The 20,184-nt window shown below is 44.7% G+C and overlaps 1 protein-coding gene across 1 annotated transcript in view; it reads left to right on the forward strand.

Annotated features, from left to right (window-relative positions):
- Positions 1-19,121, forward strand: part of LOC115109267 (protein kinase C-binding protein NELL2a-like) — a 107,939-nt gene extending 88,818 nt beyond the window's left edge. Inside the window, exons 16-20 of the mRNA XM_029633995.2 lie at positions 8,444-8,584; positions 9,360-9,553; positions 13,394-13,570; positions 18,186-18,410; positions 18,622-19,121. Of these exons, the coding sequence (XP_029489855.1) occupies positions 8,444-8,584; positions 9,360-9,553; positions 13,394-13,570; positions 18,186-18,410; positions 18,622-18,663 (779 nt within the window). The 3' untranslated portion in view covers positions 18,664-19,121. The remainder of the gene's footprint in view (positions 1-8,443; positions 8,585-9,359; positions 9,554-13,393; positions 13,571-18,185; positions 18,411-18,621) is intronic.
- Positions 19,122-20,184: the final 1,063 nt, after the last annotated feature.

The raw sequence follows: 20,184 nt of genomic DNA on the forward strand, positions 1-20,184 counted from the left end.
TAGAATCCCTGAAAATCAAATGCTGACCGTATTATCTCAGAGAATTCTCTTTGGTTATTGTCACATCCGTGTATATACCCCCCTCAAGCCGATACCACAACGGCCCTCAAGTAACTTCAATGGACTTTATGCAAACTGGAAACCATATGTCCTGAGGCTGCATTTATTGTAGCTGGGGATTTTAACAAACCACATTCGAGAACAAGGCTACCTAAATTCTATCAGCATATTGATTGTAGCGCTGGCATAAAACTGGATCCCTGCTACCTCCATGATGCATAAAAGGCCCTCCCCCGCCCTCCTTTTGGCAAATCTGACCAAGACTCCATTTTGCTCCTCCCTTCCTATTGGCAGAAACTCAAACAAGACGTACCCGTGCTAAGGACTATTCTACACTGGTCTGACCAATCGGAATCCAAACTTCAAGATTGTTTTGATCACACGGACTGGGACATGCCCGGAGGTAGCCTCAGAATAATATTGATTTATACGCTGATTCGGTGAGTGAGTTTAAGGAAGTGCATAGGAGATGTTGTACCCACTGTGACTATTAAAACCTACCCTAACCAAAAACCGTGGACAGATGGCGGCATTTGCGCAAAACTGAAAGCGTGAACCACCACATTTAACCATGGAAAGGTGACTGGGAATATGGACGAATACAAACGGTGTACTTATTCCCTCCGCAAGGCAATCAAATAAGCGAAATGTCAGTATAGAGACAAAGTGGAATCGCAATTCAATAGCTCAGACACGAGACGTGTATGGCAGGGTCTATAGAAAATTGCCGACTACAAAAAGAAAACCAGCCACGTCACAGACACCGATGTCATGCTTCCAGAAAAACTAAACACATTTTCCCGCTTTGAGGAGAATACAGTGCCACTGATGCGGCCCGCTAACACGGACTGTGGGCTCTTCTTCTCCCTGGCCGAAGACATTTTAAACGTGTTAACCCTTGCAAGGCTGCCTGCCCGTACGGCATCCCTGGGTCTCAACCCCGCCCTGTGCAATTGGGTCCTGGACTTCCTGATGGGCCGCCCCTAGGTGGTGAAGGTAGGAAACAACATCTCCACTTTGCTGATCCTCAAGCTACTTTTATGTCTGTTATAGATTGTGGGGATATTATCTACATGCATGCTACGGCATCCACACTGAAACTGCTGGATGTACTTAAACTGTATATATATACGCAGGGCCCAGCTGTAAAGGAAACCATGGTTTCAGGCTGTGTTCCTTGTTGAAATAAAGGTGAAATAACACTGGGGCCCCACAAGGGTGCGTGCTCAGCGCTCTCCTGTACTCCCTGTTCACCCATGACTGCTTGGCCATGCACTCCTCCAACTCAATCATCAAGTTTGCAGGTGACACAGCGATAGTAGGCTTGATTACCAACAATGACGAGACAGCCTATAGGGAGGAGGTGAGGGCACTCGGAGTGTGGTGTCAGGAAAACAACCTCTCACTCAACATCAACAAAACAGATGATCGTGGACTTCAGGAAACAGCAGAGGGAGCACCCCCCTATCCACATCGACGGTACAGCAGTGGAGAGGGTAGAAAGGTTTAAGTTTCTCGGCACATCACGGACAAACTGAAATAGTCCTCCTCACACACACAGTGTGGTGAAGAAGGCGCAACAGCACCTCTTCAACCTCAAAACGCTGAAGAAATGTGGCTTGTCACGTAAAACATTTACAGATGCACAATTGAGAGCATCCTGTCGGACTGTATCACCGCATGGTACGGCAACTGCACCGCCCACAACCACAGGGTTGTGTTCAAAGCTGTCTTTAAGGCAAAGGGTGGCTTCTTTGAAGAATCTCAAATATAAAATATATTTTGATTTAACACTTTTTTTCGGTACTACATGATTCCATATTATTTCATAGTTTTGATGTCTTTGATATTATTCTACAATGTAGAAAATAGTCCAAATAAAGAAAAAAACACTAGAATGAGTAGGTGTATCCGAACATTTGAATGGTACTGTATATTATCTCTAATTCTGCATTGTTGGAAAAGGACCTGTATGTAAGCATTTCACTATTAGTCTACACCTGTTGTTTACGAAAAATGTGACAAATACAATACAATTTGATTGATTTGACTTTGTGCAAACTGGAAACCGCAATTCCTGAGGCCACATTTATTGTAGCTGGGGTCTTTGATAAAGGAAATCTTAGGAAAACACTCCCAAAATTCTACACGCTTGACCATTGTTACTCTCACTTCCGGGACAACTGCAAGGCCCTCCCATGCGGCAAATCAAATCACACCTCTATCCTGCTCTGCCCCGCCTATAAGCAGAAGCTTAACCTGTTGCTTCTACTCGGGACGCTTGCGTCCCAACTAGAGCTCTGGAAATGCAAATGAGCTACGCTAAATGCTAATAGTATTAGTTAAAACTCAAAAGTTCATTAAAATACACATGCAGGGTATCGAATTAAAGCTACACTCGTTGTGAATCCAGGCAACAAGTCAGATTTTTAAAATGCTTTTCGGCGAAAGCATGAGAAGCTATTATCTGATAGCATGCAACACCCCAAAAGACCCACAGGGGACGTAAACAAAATAATTAGCATTTCGGCGTTACACAAACCGCACAATAAAATAGAAAACATTCATTACCTTTCACCATCTTCTTTGTTGGCACTCCTAGATGTCCCATAAACACTATTTGGGTCTTTATTTCGATTAAATCGGTCCATATAAAGCCTAGATATCGTTATATGTAGACTGTGTGATAAACGAAAAAAACATTGTTTCAAAACGTAACGTCATTTTTTAAAATTCAAAAAGTCGACGATAAACTTTCACAAAACACTTCGAAATACGTTTGTAATGCAACTTTAGGTATTAGTAAACGTTAATAAGCGATAAAATTCATCAGGAGGCGATGTAAAGATCATTAGCTGTCCGTCTGGAAAAATGTCCGGCTAGAAACTCAACGAAAATATCCGGTCCTAGACCAGAGGATTTAGATCGGTGTCCTGTATGTGTTTGACCAAGAAAAAACTCGAAGGGAAATGACAAGACTCTAGACACCGTGTGGAAGCTGTAGGTACTGCAACCTCAGTCAATTAATTGTGGTTCACCTTTATCAATGGGATCAAGTAGCGCATGGATATATTTTCCCATTTTCAGTGATCAGTTTTTCCTGTGCTTTTCGATGTAAATGCCGTTCTGGTAAAGCCACAGCAGTGATTTAACCAGTTTTTTAAACGTCTGAGTGTTTTCTATCCACACAGACTAAGCAAATGCATATACTATATTCCTGGCATGAGTAGCAGGGCGCTGAAATGTTGCGCGATTTTTAACAGAATGTTCAAAAAAGTAGAGGGTCGACTGAAGAGGTTAAACAGGAAGCACCCGTGGTAAGGTCATGTTCTACTTTGGTCTGAACAATCAGAATCTATGCTTCAGGATTGTTTTGATCACGGGTTGCCTCTGGGAATAGTTTCAATGTATACACAGACTCAGTGACTGGGTTCATCAAGAAGTGCATAGAGGATGTTATTCTTACTGTGACGTTTAGAACTTATCCAAACCAAACAACGTGGATAGATGGCAGCATTTGGCAAAACTGAAATCTCAAACCACCACATGTATCCACCAGAAGGTGACTGGCAACATGGACATGTACAAACAGACCAGCGAGGACCTCCGTAAGGAAATCAAAGATGCAAAATGACAGTACAGCTGGCTGGAGTGTTTACATACATATTCAATCTCTTCCTATCCCAGTATGTTGTCCCCACTTGCTTCAAGATGTCCACCATTGTTCCTGTTCCCAAGAAAGCGAAGGTAACTTAACTAAATGACTATCGCCCGGAAGCACTCACTTCTGTCATCATGAAGTGCTTTGAGAGGCTAGTTAAGGACCATATAACCTCCACCTTATCTGGCACCCTAGACTCACTACAATTTCCATACCGCCCCAACAGATCTACGGACGACGCAATCGCCATTGGACTGCACACTGCCCTCACACTGCCCTCCAAGCGCATCACTAAGCTCAGGTCCCTGGGACTGAACCCCTCTTTTTGCAACTGGGTCCTAGACTTCGTGACTAGATGACCCCAGGTGGTGAAGTTTGGCAGCAACACCGCCACACTGATCCTCAACACGGGGGCCCCACATAGGTGCGTGTTCAGCTTCCTCCTGTACTCACTGTTCGGTCATGACCGCATGGATACGCACGTCACCAACTCAATTATCAAGTTTGCTGACAACACAACAGCCTGTTTACCAACAAAGATGAGAAAGCCTACAGGGAGGAGGTGAGAGCCTTGGCAGTCTTATGCTAGGGACGGGAACGCAGTGGAGAGGGTCAAAAGCTTCAAATTCCTCGGTGTGCACATCACTGGGAAACTAAAATAGTCCCTCCATCCTGACACTGTGGTGAAGGCGGCGCCATAGAGCCTCTTCAAACTCAAGAGGCTGAAGAAATTTGGCAAAGACTTCTACAGATGCATCATCGAGAGCATTCTGTCAGGCTGTATCATGGCCTGGTACGGCAACTGCACTGTCCGCAACCGCAGGGCTCTCCTGATGGTAGTGTGGTCCGCCCAACGCATCACCAGGGGCACACTCCCTGCCCTACAGGACATCTACAGCACCCGGTGTCAAAGAAAGCCCAAAAAGATCATCAAGGACTTCAGCTACCCGAGCCATGGCCTGTTCACCCTGCTACCATGTAGCAGGCGGAGACAGTACAGGTGCATCAAAGCTGGGACAGAGAGAAGGAAAACAGATTCTATCTCCAGGCCATAAGACTGTTAAACAGTCATCACTATCCGGCCTCCGCCCCGTAGCCCGCCCTGCACCATAGAGACTCCTACCCTATGTACAGAGTCATTGAACACTGGTCACTTTAATAATGTTTACGTAATGTTTATTTTTCTGAAATCGTTTCTGTAGTTAGGAACAGATGAGATTTGCATTCCTGCATCATTATTCTGTTAAAATGTAATTGATCTCTGAAAAATAACTAATTGATTATTTACTTTATAGACTGCTCAAAAAAATAAAGGGAACACTTAGACAACACAATGTAACTCCAAGTCAATCACACTTCTGTAAAATCAAACTGTCCACTTAGGAGGCAACACTGATTGACAATAAATTTCACATGCTGTTGTGCAAATGGAATAGACAACAGGTGGAAATTATAGGCATTTAGCAAGACACCAATAAAGGAGTGGTTCTGCAGGTGGTGACCAGACCATTTCTCAGTTCCTATGCTTCCTGGCTGATGTTTTGGTCACTTTTGAATGCTGGCGGTGCTTTCACTCTAGTGGTAGCATGAGACGGAGACTACAACCCACACATGTGGCCCAGGTAGTGCAGCTCATCCAGGATGGACACATCAATGCGAGCTGTGGCAAGAAGGTTTGCTGTGTCTGTCAGCGTAGTGTCCAGAGCATGGAGGCGCTACCAGGAGACAGGCCAGTACATCAGGAGACATGGAGGAGGCCGTAGGAGGGCAACAACCCAGCAGCAGGACTGCTACCTCCGCCTTTGTGCAAGGAGGAGCAGGAGGAGCACTGCCAGAGCCCTGCAAAATGACCTCCAGCAGGCCACAAATGTGCATGTGTCTGCTCAAACGGTTAGAAACAGACTCCATGAGGGTGGTATGAGGGCCACACACACTACTGAGCCTCATTTTGACTTGTTTTAAGGACATTACATCAACGTTGGATCAGCCTGTAGTGTCTGACTCCAAATCCAGACCTCCATGGGTCGATAAATTTGATTTCCATTCATAATTTTTGTGATTCTGTTGTCAGCACATTCAACTATGTAAAGAAAAAAGTATTTAATAAGAATATTTCATTCATTCAGATCTAGACTGTGTTACTTTAGTGTTTCCTTTATTTTTTTGAGCAGTGTATATACATACTGTATTCTCAACATAGTTCATCTTACTGTAATACCTTTTTCCTACATGGTGACACAAATCCAATTCATGGTACCGATATTAGCATTTTTCGCACACACAGATCAAACATCTATACAGTGCAATCGGAAAGTATTCAGACCCCTTGACTTTTTCCACCTTTTTGTTACGTTAGACTTTTTTCAAAAATTGATAAAATATTGTTTGCAAATATGTTTGCAAATGTATAAAAAAAAACAGATACCTTATTTACATAAGTATTCAGACCCTTTGCTATGAGACTCAGGTGCATCCTGTTTCCATTATCCTTGAGATGTTTCTACAACTTGATTGGAGTCATCCTGTGGTAAATTCAATTGATTGGACATGATTTGGAAAGGCACGCACCTGTCTATATAACCAAGCCATGAGGTCGAAGGAATTGTCTGTAGAGCATCCGAGACACCATTGTGTCGAGGCACAGATCTGGGGAAGGGTACCAAAGCATTTCTGCAGTATTGAAGGTCCCCAAGAACACAGTGGCCTCCATCATTCTTAAAATGGAAGAAGTTTGGAACAACCAAGACTCTTCCTAGAGCTGGCCGCCGGGCCAAAGTGAGCAATCAGGGGAGAGGGGTCATTCTGACAGAGCTCCAGACCTCCTCTGTGGGGATGGGAGAACCTTCCAGAAGCACCACCATCTCTACAGCACTCCACCAATCAGGCCTTTATTGTAGAGTGGCCAGACGAAAGCCACTCCTCAGTAAAAGGCACTTGACAGTCCGCTTGGAGTTTTCCAAAAGGCACCTAAAGGACTCTCAGACCATGAGAAACAAGATTATCTGGTCTGGTGAAACCAAGATTGAATTATTTGGCCTGAATGCCAAGTGTCACGTCTGGAGGAAACCTGGCACCATCCCTACGGTGAAGCATGGTGGTGGCAGCATCATCATGCTGTGGGGATGTTTTTCAGCCACAGGGTCTGTGAGACTAGTCATGATCGATGGAAAGATGAACAGAGCAAAGTACAGAGAGATCCTTGATTAAAACCTGCTCCAGAGCCCTTTGGACCTCAGACTGGGGTGAAGGTTCACCTTCCAACAGGACAATGGCCCTAAGCACACAGCCAAGACAATGCGGGAGTGGCTTCGGGACAGGTCTCTGTCCTTGAGTGGCCCAGCCAGAGCCTAGACCTGAACCCACCCGAACATCTCTGGAGAGACCTGATAATAGCTGTGCCGCCACGCTCCTCAACCAACCTGACAGAACTTGAGAGGATCTGCAGAGAAGAATGGAAGAAACTCCCCAAATATAGGTGTATCAAGCTTGAAGTGTCATAACCAAGACGACCCGAGGCTATAATAGCTGCCAAAGGTGCTTCAAAAAAGTACTGAGTAAATAGTCGGAATACATATGTAAATGTAATATTAAAGCTTTTTATTTGTTATACATTTGCTTAAATGTCTAAACCTGTTTTTGCTTTGTTATTATGGGGTATTGTCTGTAGTACATTTTAGAATAAATCTGTAATGTAACAAAATATGGAAAGAGTCAAGGGGTCAGAATACTATCCAAATGCACTGTAAGTGACTTTGTTGAGTTTCACAATCAATTTTAGATACCTTTTGAAGATTTGGACACGATAACATGTACCAAGACTTGGATGAGATGTTTGCCACAAATCCTAAAACATTAGCATTTGGAAACAAAGTAAACCAAAATCCTGGATTGCTGTCAAACCTTGTCCATAGACTGCTTACAGTGTAAGGAAACCAATATGTAATTTGGGTGAATTATCCCTGATAAGTGCCTAATATCCACAACATTTCTGCTGGTTAAATTATTTTAAAGGGGTGAATGCTCATTAGCCAATAGATCTTAATCCTATTACTGCTGTGGCAGAGGGAGAGGACAAGAGGAGAGGAAGGGAGAGGAGACGAAAGGGGAGGGGAGACGAAAGGGGAGGGGAGTAAGGGGAAGAGCAGAGAGGAAAGGAAATGAGAATGGAGGGAAGGAGTGGATGAGGGGACGAGGAGGCCTGACCTGGGCCCTCCAGGGGATACTGATGGGTTCTATTCTGTCTGGACTCTGGGGGAATTGAATGGGAAGGTCACTGATAGTACAGGGCAATTATCATAATGAGGGACTCTGATAATGCATCACACACGCACACAATCATAAAAAATCCATCCGTGCCTACACAGACACATTTAATCACTCTGCAACCTGGGCCCTTACATTTAGCCCCAATCCTGTAATCACTAGCTAAGCTTCTCTCATCCAGTCTAATTAAATATTCGTTGAAATATTAGGGCATCTTCTTTTTCAGTACTCACATAAATCCAGTTGATTTGAGATGTTTAATTTATTTGCACCTCATTCCTTTGTAATAAATGGATGGTCAAGTAGTTGTTTGTCTATATAAATTGTCACGGTCAATGTTGAAAATGCCTGTCAGGCAAGAATGAAGCTAAATTCGATACGCTGTTCCAAACGTAGGGAGATGAGTTCTAGTCCTCACTGCTCTCTCTCGCTCTCCCCCCCCCCCCCCCCCTCTGACAGACATCGATGAGTGTTTTCATGGTTTCGTGGAGTGTGATGACAAAGCCATCTGTGTCAACTTGCCCGGGTGGTACCACTGCGAGTGTCTGGATGGCTACCACGACAACGGCTTGTTCTCTACTAATGGGGAGTCGTGCATAGGTGAGTTGATTCACTCCTTTCATCACAAGACCAAAAGAAACATTGCGTTTGTAGGCAATCTTTATTCACCTAGTCACATATGATAATTTATATTGATATCACATAGAGTATACCTACAAACTAGTTTGTTTTTCCATGATTCTAGTCTAGTGTATTCTAACATTGATCATAGCAGCACATCTAACCATTGCAGAACTAGAAATGTCCTTGGTCTTCTTTTGACCAGTTGTTTTTGCTGTCGGGTGTGGGTAACAATATGTTTGGGCTGGACATACCATTACTGGTGCATTTACCTCAAAATCCCTGTCTGCTTTTTACTGCTCATTCAATCTTTCTGGAACATTCTCTGAAGCTGCCTGCCAAGAGCTTGTCACATGTCAAAATGGAGGGAAACCCTTATGCAGTTACGCCTCAGTAGTGACAGTACTACAGCTCTGTGTCTGTCTGTCTGCGCTATAGACAAATGTTACCTGTCAAGTCTAGCCGATCCACACAGAGCACATCAGAGACTGTCAGAGAGGTGAACATACTGTGAAGAACAAAGCCAACTGCAGTTATAATTTGATGAAAAATGGTCTCTGGGGGGACGAAATTACGAAGTGTTTTGACAAGAAAGCCCACTTTAGTTTACAGAGGCTGAGAGCTGTTAGAATATAATACATGTGCTTCCTTTGAATTTTTTAAAGCAGTAAGATGCATGTGAATTTAAGCATGACCTACAGCATTTGACCTCTGTTGAGCATATGCCTGAAGTCATCTCTCTGGCTCCCTACAGATATCAATGAATGCAAGACGGGGAGGAACACCTGTGCCAATGACACGGTGTGCTTCAACTTAGAGGGGGGCTATGACTGCAGGTGCCCCCATGGGAGGAACTGCACCGGAGACTGTATTCATGACAACAAAGTCAAACACAATGGACAGATCTGGGTGCTGGACAATGATAGGTGCTCAGTCTGCTCTTGTCAGGTGAGACAGAGAGGATGATGGGTGAAAAAAACTATGATCAGGTCAGGGGCTTTCTATTGGTTGATGTAAAGCATTATGATGACTTTATTAATTCAGTTAGTTATATGATTAATACAGGTCTGAAGAATTTAGATGTGTCTAGAACCAGTTATTTGGAAAACTTAGTTTTTAATTAAGCAAAAAACCTAACATTTATCTAATCATTATTAGGCTACAGTCTTGTTTAGTCATTTAGCGTTTACTTCTGGATAATGTCTGGTGTATGGGAATGCTTGCAGGTGATTATAGAGGATTAGTATGGGTATTTAACAATCAAGCATCATATTATTCATTTACATTACATTTAAGTCATTTAGCAGACGCTCTTATCCAGAGCGACTTACAAATTGGTGCATTCACCTTATGACATCCAGTGGAACAGCCACTTTACAATAGTGCATCTAAATCATTTAAGGGGGGGAGGGGGGTGAGAAGGATTACTTTATCCTATCCTAGGTATTCCTTAAAGAGGTGGGGTTTCAGGTGTCTCCGGAAGGTGGTGATTGACTCCGCTGTCCTGGCGTCGTGAGGGAGTTTGTTCCACCATTGGGGGGCCAGAGCAGCGAACAGTTTTGACTGGGCTGAGCGGGAACTGTACTTCCTCAGTGGTAGGGAGGCGAGCAGGCCAGAGGTGGATGAGCGCAGTGTCCTTGTTTGGGTGTAGGGCCTGATCAGAGCCTGGAGGTACTGAGGTGCCGTTCCCCTCACAGCTCCGTAGGCAAGCACCATGGTCTTGTAGCGGATGCGAGCTTCAACTGGAAGCCAGTGGAGAGAGCGGAGGAGCGGGGTGACGTGAGAGAACTTGGGAAGGTTGAACACCAGACGGGCTGCGGCGTTCTGGATGAGTTGTAGGGTTTAATGGCACAGGCAGGGAGCCCAGCCAACAGCGAGTTGCAGTAATCCAGACGGGAGATGACAAGTGCCTGGATTAGGACCTGCGCCGCTTCCTGTGTGAGGCAGGGTCGTACTCTGCGGATGTTGTAGAGCATGAACCTACAGGAACGGGCCACCGCCTTGATGTTAGTTGAGAACGACAGGGTGTTGTCCAGGATCACGCCAAGGTTCTTAGCGCTCTGGGAGGAGGACACAATGGAGTTGTCAACCGTGATGGCGAGATCATGGAACGGGCAGTCCTTCCCCGGGAGGAAGAGCAGCTCCGACTTGCCGAGGTTCAGCTTGAGGTGGTGATCCGTCATCCACACTGATATGTCTGCCAGACATGCAGAGATGCGATTCGCCACCTGGTCATCAGAAGGGGAAAGGAGAAGATTAATTGTGTGTTGTCTGCATAGCAATGATAGGAGAGACCATGTGAGGTTATGACAGAGCCAAGTGACTTGGTGTATAGCGAGAATAGGAGAGGGCCTAGAACAGAGCCCTGGGGGACACCAGTGGTGAGAGCACGTGGTGAGGAGACAGATTCTCGCCACGCCACCTGGTAGGAGCGACCTGTCAGGTAGGACGCAATCCAAGCGTGGGCCGCGCCGGAGATGCCCAACTCGGAGAGGGTGGAGAGGAGGATCTGATGGTTCACAGTATCGAAGGCAGCCGATAGGTCTAGAAGGATGAGAGCAGAGGAGAGAGAGTTAGCTTTAGCAGTGCGGAGCGCCTCCGTGATACAGAGAAGAGCAGTCTCAGTTGAATGACTAGTCTTGAAACCTGACTGATTTGGATCAAGAAGGTCATTCTGAGAGAGATAGCGGGAGAGCTGGCCAAGGACGGCACGTTCAAGAGTTTTGGAGAGAAAAGAAAGAAGGGATACTGGTCTGTAGTTGTTGACATCGGAGGGATCGAGTGTAGGTTTTTTCAGAAGGGGTGCAACTCTCGCTCTCTTGAAGACGGAAGGGACGTAGCCAGCGGTCAGGGATGAGTTGATGAGCGAGGTGAGGTAAGGGAGAAGGTCTCCGGAAATGGTCTGGAGAAGAGTGGAGGGGATAGGGTCAAGCGGGCAGGTTGTTGGGTGGCCGGCCGTCACAAGACGCGAGATTTCATCTGGAGAGAGAGGGGAGAAAGAGGTCAGAGCACAGGGTAGGGCAGTGTGAGCAGAACCAGCGGTGTCGTTTGACTTAGCAAACGAGGATCGGATGTCGTCGACCTTCTTTTCAAAATGGTTGACGAAGTCATCTGCAGAGAGGGAGGAGGGGGAGGAGGATTCAGGAGGGAGGAGAAGGTGGCAAAGAGCTTCCTAGGGTTAGAGGCAGATGCTTGGAATTTAGAGTGGTAGAAAGTGGCTTTAGCAGCAGAGACAGAAGAGGAAAATGTAGAGAGGAGGGAGTGAAAGGATGCCAGGTCCGCAGGGAGGCGAGTTTTCCTCCATTTCCGCTCGGCTGCCCGGAGCCCTGTTCTGTGAGCTCGCAATGAGTCGTCGAGCCACGGAGCGGGAGGGGAGGACCGAGCCGGCCTGGAGGATAGGGGACATAGAGAGTCAAAGGATGCAGAAAGGGAGGAGAGGAGGGTTGAGGAGGCAGAATCAGGAGATAGGTTGGAGAAGGTTTGAGCAGAGGGAAGAGATGATAGGACGGAAGAGGAGAGAGTAGCGGGGGAGAGAGAGCGAAGGTTGGGACGGCGCAATACCATCCGAGTAGGGGCAGTGTGGGAAGTGTTGGATGAGAGGGAAAAGGATACAAGATAGTGGTCGGAGACTTGGAGGGGAGTTGCAATGAGGTTAGTGGAAGAACAGCATCTAGTAAAGATGAGGTCGAGCGTATTGCCTGCCTTGTGAGTAGGGGGGGAAGGTGAGAGGGTGAGGTCAAAAGAGGAGAGGAGTGGAAAGAAGGAGGCAGAGAGGAATGAGTCAAAGGTAGACGTGGGGAGGTTAAAGTCGCCCAGAACTGTGAGAGGTGAGCCGTCCTCAGGAAAGGAGCTTATCAAGGCATCAAGCTCATTGATGAACTCTCCGAGGGAATCTGGAGGGCGATAAATGATAAGGATGTTAAGCTTGAAAGGGCTGGTAACTGTGACAGCATGGAATTCAAAGGAGGCGATAGACAGATGGGTAAGGGGAGAAAGAGAGAATGACCACTTGGGAGAGATGAGGATCCCGGTGCCACCACCCCGCTGACCAGAAGCTCTCGGGGTGTGCGAGAACACGTGGGCGGACGAAGAGAGAGCAGTAGAAGTAGCAGTGTTATCTGTGGTGATCCATGTTTCCGTCAGTGCCAAGAAGTCGAGGGACTTTTGGGAGGCATAGGCTGAGATGAACTCTGCCTTGTTGGCCGCAGATCGGCAGTTCCAGAGGCTACCGGAGACCTGGAACTCCACGTGGGTCGTGCGCGCTGGGACCACCTGATTAGGGTGGCCGCGGCCACGCGGTGTGGAGCGTTTGTATGGTCTGTGCAGAGAGGAGAGAACAGGGATAGACAGACACATAGTTGACATTTGATTAAAGAGGAGGGAGAAATTAAGCTTTAATGAAATTAGTCATTTTAATTGATTGGAGAAATTGAGAACCTGTCTGTCAGAATTAGTAGTATTGAACAGCTGAGCAAACAGTTAAATGAGTAAACATGTTATTGTTTTGTAATGTTCACGGTCAGCTAGTAGAGAGCAATGGTAATATTGAGTGTGTGTAATCAACCAATAACCAAGGTCAACAACTAGCAAATATTGAGTTTGGGTTATGGAGACTGTACTTTACAATAGTTGTTCAAATTGTATTTGTCACATGCGCTGAATACAGGTGTAGACCTTAACAAGAAATGCTTACTTACGAGCCCTTAACCAACAATGCAGAGTTTAAAAAAAATAAGTTACTGACAGTTGATTGACAGACAGTGTATCGCCCCCCTCCCCTCTGTGCAGACTGGCCGGGTGATGTGCAGGAGGATGGTGTGTGACTGTGAGAACCCGACAGCTGACCTGTTCTGCTGTCCAGAGTGTGACCCTCGCCTCAGCAGCCAGTGTCTGCACCAGAACGGCCTGCTGACCTATGGCAGTGGAGACACCTGGGTGGAGAACTGCCAGCAGTGCCAGTGTCTGGTGAGTACCAATAATATACACCCTATAAATAGATAGAACACACTGTACTGGACTCTGCTTTAAATCAAATCAAATTGTATTTATCACATGCGCTGAATACCACTGGTGTAGACTTTACAGTGAAATTCTTGCTTACGAACTTTTCCAAAAAATGCAGAGTTAAAAAAAAAAAGAATAATAAATAGTATCTAACACAAGAGGAATAAAATAAAATACGCAAGAATGGAGCTACAGTATATACAGGGAATACCAGTACCAGTACTTTCGTGATTCATGTATGGGAGATACTGTGTGTGTGTGTGTGTGTGTGTGTACTGTATACAGGTTTCTATGTCCACAGGTCTCTATGCCCTGCAATATATATAACTGAATTACGATGTGTCAAGAGCGTTCTCTATTGAATCTACTCAGAGAAATGCGCACTGTTTGCATTGACTCTCTCCACTGTTGACCTTTTCCTGGGTTCCCGCATCCCTGCTGTTCAAACAACAGGAAGGCTTTTTTACAAGGATTTCATACTAAATCTGACAGAACATCACATCCTACCGCCTTCAATAAGCCTTTCAGACGCTCTTCACCACCAGCCATATGTTTATTAAATGCAAATATCACACTTGGCATTCACTCTGGCCATTCCACTCCCAGATAAAAGTAACACTTAGCTGCATTTGTGTCAATCTGCCTTTGCGTCGACCCATAAATCATCTTTAGCTTTGTTGTTCTGCCAGCTCTCTCCCGCCCGCCCGTTCCCTCAGAGGAGTGGCATTACCGTAGGTTCTTTTTTCCCTCCGATCAAACAGAACGTTGTAGCCTCACATACAGCCTTCCCACCTTACTCTCCTTCTGTGATTAACATATGCATGCACACACACACACACACACACACACACACACACACACACACACACACACACACACACACACACACACACACACACACACACACACACACACACACACACACACACAAAGACAGCTACCAGCCAAAATGGTATAAACAGCAGCAAACGAAAGAGAGGAGTGGAGGAGAATGGTATAGAGGAGTGGAGGAGAATGGTGAGAGATACGCGTGGGATCTAGAAGCGTGACCGCGAAGTGAAATGAACCTTGAATGCCTACACAGTTAGCAGAGCCAGAACCATACTGGCCCTGCTCTGCTCAGCAGGGAAACAGAAAAGCAATTCTCTAAGACAAAGATACAAATTCCCTTTTAAATTACATGTATTTTTGTGAATATTTGAATGACAGAATATGGCTCTTTGACGTATGTATCTCTGAGTTGCTACTATAGGTATTAGACGTAATGGGTATAGGATACTATTTTCGCCTTAGATTTGGAGGGTTGAAACATGGTTGTTGTTCGCCACGCTGTTGTCTAACCAAGGAACATTTCTGGCAAAGCTCCCTAAACCAAATGTAATTCACCGGTAAATGTAATTCTCCTGAAACATGCTGCAACATTTATGCATTTTTATAGGACCATCTTCTGTAAAGCGTACTGAGATCTAAAAACATGATTATTTTTAAGAGAAAGAGTGGCCTATTTAGAAACTTATCAGTGACTTACCCAACTGCCAGGGCTCATGTGAAGGTGATTGAAGGACATCACATACTCTATCACAGGGTTCTTCAACCCTGTTCCTGGAGAGCTACCCTCCTGTGGGTTTTTGCTCCAACCCCAGTTTTAACTGATGTCATTCAGCTTATCAACCAGCTAATTATTAGGATCAGGTGTGCTAGATTAGTGTTAGAGTGAAAATCTACAGGACGGGAGCTCCTGCTCTATCATGTTACACAGACTGCAGTTCGGCGTCGGAGCCGACTTCAGTGGGAAAATTCTCACCTTTGATCGTCACTGGCACGCTGATTCGCGGATTAATCCGGGTTTCAACTGTACCAGGGAGATGGCAGACCGTGTGTAAGGCATCGTGTGGGCGAGCGGTTTGCTGATTTCCTACATTGTGAACAGAGTACCCTATGGTGGCGGTGGGGTTATGGTATGGGCAGGCATAAGCTATGGACAATGAACACAATTGCATTTTATCGATGGCAATTTTAATGCACAGAGATACGGTGACAAGATCCTGAGGCCCATTGTTGTGCCATTCATCTGCCACCATCACCTCATGTTTCAGCATGATTATCTGTACACAATTCCTGGAAGCTGAAAATGTCCCAGTTCTTCCATGGCTTGCATACTCATGGCACATTTTACCCATCGAGCATGTTTGGGATGTTATGGATCAACCTGAACAACAGCGTGTTCCAGTTCCTGCCAATATCCAGCAACTTTGCACGCCGTTGAAGAGAAGTGGGACAACATTCAACAGGCCACCATCAACAGCCTGATCAACTGATCAAGATATGCTGTGCTGCATGAAGCAAATGGTGCTCACACCAGATACTGACTGGTTTTATGATCCAAGTCTCTACCTCTTTTTTTTTTTAAGGTGTTTGTGACCAACAGATGCATATCTCTATTCCCAGTCATGTGAAATCCATAGATTATGGCCTATATGAATTTATTTCAGTTGACTGATTTCCTTATATGAACTGTAACTCAGTAAAATCATTGAAATTGTTGAATGTTGAGTTTATATTTTTGTTCAGTGTAAATTGAAGGTCTTTATATCAAAAAGAAGAGCGATTTTGGTTTGTAACCCTGGAAAAATGGTCTTTCAACTCGCCAAATTGACCCCCTTTTCAATTGATCCCTCTGAGAATAACTGCTCCAAAAGCGAGATGCGCATCTGGAAAAATATTCTGTCATATTTTATTCTGTAATATTACGTCATGTTTTGTACTATAAAATAGGTGAGTCTTGACTGTGAACTGGGCTCGGGAAATAAGTATCTTGTCTGCTAAATTAACAAAACAAGGCTGTGCCATTGCGCAGCCATTGGCTTCCACAAGCAAGGGCCATTGCTGAGGTTACTGCCTTTTTGAAGATTGTGTCCCACGATAATATAACCAGTTGATATTATGGTTTCATCAAATCAAATCGTCGGCATGGGCTCTACAAGGTGTCAAAAGCGTTCCACAGAGATGCTGGCCCTGTTGACTCCAATGCTTCCAACAGTTGTGAAGTTGGCTGGATGTCCTTTTGGGGGTGGACCATTCTTGATACACATGGGAAACTGTTGAGTGTGAAAAACCCAGCAGCGTTGCAGTTCTGGACACAAACTGGTGCGCCTGTCACCTAATACGATAACCCATTCAAAGGCACTTCAGTATTTTGTCTTGCCCATTCACCCTCTGAATGGCAAACATACACAATCTATGTCTCAATTGTCTCGAGGCTTAAAAATCCTTTAACCTGTCTCCTCCATTTCATCTACACTAATTGAAGTGGATTTAACAAGTGACATCAATAAGGAATCATAGCTTTCACCTTGGATTCACCTGGTCAGTCTATGTCATGGAAAGAGCATAATGTTTTGTACACTCAGTGTATATGGTCAATTTAGCAATTAGGATTTGTTATCTGTAATGGCTATGATATATTAGGCATTGTTGGCCTATAGATAAATGAAAAAAAACATTTCTGGCCATGTGTTCTAAAAAATATATTTTTTATTTGAGTACTTGAGTTCAATATAATTTATTATGGAAAAACCTAATACAAATTGTTGTTCTGTTCATCACATTTAATTTTTTCAAACGTTTTTGGGGAACCCCGAATTTCAGTCTGCCACCCATGGAGGGACCTACCTGCATTTGTCCAATAGAAGCTCTTGTTTTCATTGCAAAACGTTTTCCGTTTTGAGTGAATGCTTTCCATTGCAAAACGTTTTGCAACAGATGAAATGTTTTGCAATGGAATCCGACTAATGAATACACTGTGTGTGTGTGTGTGTGTGTGTGTGTGTGTGTGTGTGTGTGTGTGTGTGTGTGTGTGTGTGTGTGTGTGTGTGTGTGTGTGTGTGTGTGTGTGCTCTTTTTCCAAGGAGGTGTAAACCACAAAAGCTCAGGGATGAAAATGTTAACAGAACTAGGTCATGCAGAATCATAGCTTAACCAAGATCTATAAAGTTGGCCAGAATATATGTCATGTATTCACTGGCTTATTGAAACGACTGCTGGAGAAATCCAATAAGGCGTTCTCTACTGCAACTGTGTAGTGATTCATATAAGAGGGAGAATGAACGGGTGACCAAAACAACTCCATTAGGAAACACAGAACATTTAGACCAGTGTCTGAAAATGTCTTTCTTCTGATACTGCTACTCCTACACAACAACATATTCTTAGCCCAATTTACTGTACATCTATGATGTATCAGGACAAAATGTCTATGTTTACATGGTAATGACTGCATCAGGGTGGTATAGAAGTATGCCTAAACATTTGGCAAGGGACAGGATCTATTCAATACAATTGTAGGGGTGATGGGCTGCACATACCAGTGGAGGCTACTAAGGTGAAGACAGCTCTTAATAATGTCTGGAATGGAGTCAATGGAATGGTATCAAACACGTGGTTAATACCATTCCATTGGCTCCATTCCAGCCATTATTATGATCCGTCCTCCCCTCAGCAGCCTCCATGGGTATGTATCATTGTATTGTCCCAGTGATATGACTCCAGTCTGTCTTTCTGTCTCACCCATCCACAGCAGGGACAGGTGGACTGCTGGCCCCTGTTGTGCCCCCATGTGGACTGTGAATTCACGGTGGTGCCCGAGGGCGAATGCTGTGCCCGCTGCGTCACTGATCCCTGCCAGGCCGACACCATACGCAACAACATCACCAAGACGTGCATGGACGAGCACGGCATCCAGCGCTTCAGCGGGTCCTCATGGGTCAAACACAGCACCGAGTGCACCCTCTGCCAGTGCAAGGTAACAGCCATGGATTTTCATTATATCTATGCAGACTTAAGCCAACCATACCCCATGTTGGCGCTAAACACTCCATGACTATCGAAATTCTAAATGTTAAACCAAGTTAGCCTTTCAGTGAGAAATAACAGAACATAATAACAGAAGCTCATTCTGGGTTGTCTAACAGTGACCCACTCTAAAGTCTCTCTCTCCTCCTCCTCTCTTTCAGAATGGACATATTTGTTGCTCAGTGGACCCCATGTGCCTTTAGTTCCTGAAGCTCTGAAGGCACCTCCCTGTACAGTGTTATCCATGTAAAAACAACCAGCGTTTTCCACCCTCCAGCCCAACTTCTTTATACCAAATACAAAAAATGTATCATAGAACACAGATGGACTACAGTACCCACAAGCCCCCTCTGTGTTCAGCCTCACCAATCAGGGTGACCTGTGTGCATTGAGGAACACCCCCAAATCATCTGCAACATGACGCTGTAAAATACTATTATACTGGCATGAATGTGCTCGATGTAGAAACATTTTGCTAATTTCTAAACTCTTTAAATGTCAATGATATCCTAGATAGTGGTTGTTTTAGTGTAAGTTTCATTTGCTACACTATTAAAGTTGTCGATATTTTGTGGTCCTCTAGCATTATTTTCTATTCATCTTTTACATTTATTTCCAGGCTTGTTAATGTGTAATGGTGAATAAAGTATTTCAATTTACATTAATTGTTTGAGCTTGTCTTTATTAAGATGTTGTGTATTAGTCATTGGAAACCATCGATCTCTGTATTAATTTGAAGTCAAAAACTCATCCTCTCAGGTACCCGAAAATTCAATCAACACAGATGACAAATCACTTGAGCTGTGCCTTCCCAGACCTCCCCACTTCCTGTGAAGAGGATAGCGAGGTGAGAGTTAGTTCATGTCAGAACACATGTTTATGTGACAGTGTGTTAGAGCAGAAAAGAGGAGAGGAAACTCAGCCTGACACCAGCAATCACAGCCTATCAGTGGTACCTACACATCATCACGCCTGACCTTTCACATCAAATATTCATTGAGCAGGTGGACTTCCTCTGTCTGCACTGCTGCCGGTGTACATGGTGCTGGTGATGATTACATAGTACAGTGCAGGATCAAGAACCATCCAGATCAGTCTGATATTGAATGGATAATTGGAAGGTGTTTGAAGTTTAGGATTTTAAGCATTTTGAGGGTTTGTCAATACACACACAGTACTTGATTGAGTACTGGATTTGATTGAGAACTTTCATTTGTTCAATACATTGAGCATCTCATGTGTGTATACTGTGATACAGTATACACAATGTCCCAATTGGTTTGATTTGCTTCCTTCCACTGGTTCCAGAGGTAATGGTAATACTTGTATGATTCAGAGTACAGTGCTTAAAACTCCTAAAATAATTAGCATATCAATATACAGGCTGGCTGGGAGGAATGAGTTGTGCCTGAATAAGACTAACCAACTAATTCCCTGGGTCTCCCTAGCAGAGCTTCTTACATGAACAAAAACAAAGCGGAACCGAATCATGGAGCACATTGGTATTCTACCATTTCCTCCTCCCTCAGTGGAACATTTGCCATCTCTCTCTCCTTCGAAACGTGTTATACCTGTCAAATGATGAATATAGACTACTGTGAACGTGTGCCTGACTGCAATGAAAGTGTGCGTGTGTGCGCATACGAGCGTGTCTGGTTTGTGTGTGTGTATATGTGCGTCCGCAGTGGCTGGAAGCACACTGGCAAGGGCACCATCTGGCAGGC

Source organism: Oncorhynchus nerka, linkage group LG25, assembly GCF_034236695.1.
Source record: "Oncorhynchus nerka isolate Pitt River linkage group LG25, Oner_Uvic_2.0, whole genome shotgun sequence".
NCBI lineage: Eukaryota > Metazoa > Chordata > Actinopteri > Salmoniformes > Salmonidae > Oncorhynchus > Oncorhynchus nerka.